At 62.9% G+C, this 3,432-nt stretch overlaps 1 protein-coding gene across 1 annotated transcript in view; it reads left to right on the forward strand.

Moving 5' to 3' along the window:
- The first annotated feature begins 3,232 nt into the window (after positions 1–3,232).
- The window catches only part of LOC105498341 (matrix remodeling associated 8), a 2,285-nt gene continuing 2,085 nt past the window's right edge, over positions 3,233–3,432 (forward strand). The window contains 1 exon segment of the mRNA XM_071069256.1: positions 3,233–3,320. Within this exon segment, the coding sequence (XP_070925357.1) occupies positions 3,233–3,320 (88 nt within the window).

Consider the following 3,432-nt stretch of genomic DNA (forward strand, 5'->3'; position numbering starts at 1 on the left):
AGCACGGTGATGCCAGTGGCTTTGTTTTGTCCTGGTTTGTCCTCTTCCCTGGAGGGAGAAAAACGCCAGGCCAGGCTGGGAATTAAGTCACACCCACGGCGCTGCAGAACCCCCACCCCGCCCCCCAGTGAGCAGAGGCTCCGCAGTCCCGGCCCAGGAAGGGGCAGGAGGGGCACAGGTCAGTGGCCCTGGGAGGAGCAGGTGACCTGGTCACTGCCGGGCCTGCTCTCCTCCGTGGCTATTTCCTGCTGAGGGCCGGACAGGGAGGGGCAGGGAAGGGGCCTGGTGGCCTCTTCGGCCTTTTGCTCCTTGCCCAGGGTCCCGGGGGGGGGTGTCAGCTGCCCCCAGGTGGTCCTGTCAGAGGTCAGGGCCCTCTCAGACGACAGCCTCTGGCCTGCATCTCAGCTGGCTGGGCTCCCGAAAGTGTGGCTGGAGACCACTGCCCGGAGAGGGACAGCCCCGCAGAGTGTGGCGAACCCTGGCCTGAGGCCGCAGTGTGGACCAAGCGCCCCTCTCAGTCCTCCCAGACCAAAGGGCCAACCCTGCCCCCCATCAAACTGCTGTCCTCCTCCCTCCACGGGGACAGAGGGACCGGGGAGAGTGACGGAAGAAGCCAGAGAAGGAGACAGAGACGGCAGAGGCCAAGGCCCCAGGGTGTGCGACGGAGACAGACATGGGCGGGCGGGCAGCTGCCAGCACTAATGCAAACCAGTTGGAAAAACAGGAGGAGAGGCCAGCAGAGGCCTCGGGGCCAGCCAGGTGGGGCTTGTTTTTCCAGAATGAAAGGCCCAGGGAGCGAGTGGGGGTGGTGGGATGTGTTCAGCCCTGAAGCCGGTTTGGAAAGGCGCCTCCCGGGCCAGGACCCTGCTGAGGAAACGGTCGGACCTCGCCGGGCTGGGGTCCGAGTCCTGCCCGTTGCCCCTCACACCCTCTCACTGCGGCAGCAGAGCCCCCTCCCCTTGCCCTGAGACCACGACTCTGATTGGGACTGGGCTTCCCACTGTCTGAGGACTTGGGGACCAGAGCAGGGTTCAGGGTTAAGCCCCCCCAACCCGGGGCCTCCGAGGCCTGTAAGGAGAGCTCACTCCAAGTGGGCGTGCTGAACTATGCTCTGAGGGTTTCTTGTGGTTGTGGTGGTTCAGATTTTTTTTTTCTTGAGGTTTGCTTAATTAGAAGGAGTTGGGTTTGGTACACAGTGCAGGCTCTGTTATTTCGCATTTGTTTATGTGACTTTTTAAGTTTTCCCAGAGTTTCAAATTTGTGCCTTCCGTGGTGGGGATCCCACTCTCCCCTTCCTCCAGGAGCCCTGTAACCCGGCACCTAGTTTCAGGGACACCAGGCTGCGCCCTTAAAGGTGGGCAGCCTCAGAGGATGGGGCCAGCAGGGGAGAGGTCTGCTCACCCCCAGGCCTCCCAGTGCTCAGGGCCCCCCCTCCCTGGCTGACTGTCCAGGTTATAAAGGGGACTACTGACCCGCAGCATCCATCATCCTGTCTTAAGAGAGCCCACCGTGCCCCCCAGAGGAGACGGAAACCAAGGTCACGCACGGCCAAGGGTTGGAGCTGGAAGGGCCATCTGGTCTGAAGCAGGGTACCAGGGTGCACAGTGGGTGGGGGCAGTCTCAGCGCTGGGAGGCCTTTCTGGGGCCTGGAACAGGCTGAGGGGAAGACCCTGCTCCGAGGTGTCTCACATGGGGGGAGGCCAGAGGTGGGGCCAAGGGGCCACTCACCCAACAGTCCCAACCCCGCACCACAGGCCTGGAAGGCTCCCAGATGTCCCCGCACCACAGGCCCGGAAGGCTCCCAGCTGTGAGACACGCTCATGTGGTCTCAGGCGCCCACGCCCTCGGACCCTCTTGTCCCTCCAAGGGTGGGGTCACTACCCCCTCCCCAGGCCTGACCGTGAGGGGCTGGGCCTCTGCTCCCACACTGCCCCTCCCCAGCGGGCCAGCGAGGATGAGGGAGGCCAAGGGGCCCGGGAGGAGCCAGAGGGGGCGGTCCCCAGACTGTAGACAGGCCCAGGGCTCCGTGATGTCACTGCGGGTGCTAAGGAGGGGGAAGGGGGTAGGGCTGTTTTTCTGGAGAGAGACTTAGAGCCGAGTGGGACAAAGCCTGGGCTGGGCGGGGGCCATGGCGCTGCCATCCCGAATCCTGCTGTGGAAACTCGCGCTTCTGCAGAGTGAGCGTGGGGCCCCGGGAGGCGAGGAGGGGGCAGCACGTGGGGCTACGCGAGTCCGTTTCGGACAAAACCGCCCGTCTGCGCTTGGGCCAGGAGGGGTGGGAAGGCCCCACCAGGGAAGAGGATGGGTCTGGGGGATCTCGGGACAGCTGCTTGCTGGAGGGTGCGATGTCTTCAGTGAGACCTTGGCCAGCCTCCCCTCGCTGGGGAGCTGGAGGCCAGAGGGCCGAGAGGGCTGGGGGCCCAGGCAGGGTGGCGTCTCCATCAGGGCCCTTCCTGCACCCCCTCTTGCTGGGGCTCCGTTTAGGGAGTGGGTCAGTGATGGGGGGGGACCTGAGAACTGTGGGATCTGTTCCAGCCCCCGCTCCCAGGCCTGGGCTGGCCTGCTGACCAGGCACATTCCTCTGGGAAGCTCCCAGGCTCTCAGCCACATCTCTAGGGCAGTTTTCATGTAGGATCTACGGGAGCGAGAGCAGCCCCCAGTGATCAAGAGACACAGGATGGAAACACAGTTTTGATCACCCACAGGCCCTGGGGTGCACAGAGTGCCGTGAGGCCAGGGAAAGTGGAGAGAGACGGGGACCCCCAGGCCAACCCTTTACTGGGACCAGGGCGTTCTACATACAGGTTTCCCTCAGGAATTTTTTTTTGGACGGAGTTTCTCTCTCGCCAAGGAGGCTGGAGTGCAGTGGCGTGATCTTGTCTCACTGCAACCTCCACGTCCCAGGTTCAAGTGATTTTCTTGCCTCAGCCTCCCAAGTAGCTGTGACTATAGGTGCCCACCACCACCACACCTGGCCAGTTTTTGTATTTTTAGTAGAGACAGGGTTTCATCATGTTGGCCAGGCTGGTGGTGAACTCCTGACCTCAGGTGATCCACCTGCCTCCGCCTCCCAAAGTGCTGGGATTACAGGCGTGAGCCACTGTGCCTGGCGAGGGAGTTTTAACTGGTAGGTTTAAGGCAAGCGGCGCGAGCCCCGTGGGGCCGTGCTAACTGTACGGGGTCTCTGCGGTGTGGCTGCACATTCCATGTGGGGCGTGGAGTCCATGGGGACATGGGGGGTCACCAGGGGACACCGTGTAGGGGGGGCGTCTGGGTGGATCAGCTCGAGGAAAGGGGATGTGAACTGGAAACTGTCCCAGGTGACAGCCCGGCTTCCAATCAGAGGAAGTCCAGCCTAGACTCAGTGGATGCTGAGGCAGCTTAAAATGCTGGAGTTCCCTGCAAGCAGGAACGCCGGCCTGCGGGGTGACA

Source organism: Macaca nemestrina, chromosome 1 (assembly GCF_043159975.1).
Source record: "Macaca nemestrina isolate mMacNem1 chromosome 1, mMacNem.hap1, whole genome shotgun sequence".
In the NCBI taxonomy this organism is placed as follows: domain Eukaryota; kingdom Metazoa; phylum Chordata; class Mammalia; order Primates; family Cercopithecidae; genus Macaca; species Macaca nemestrina.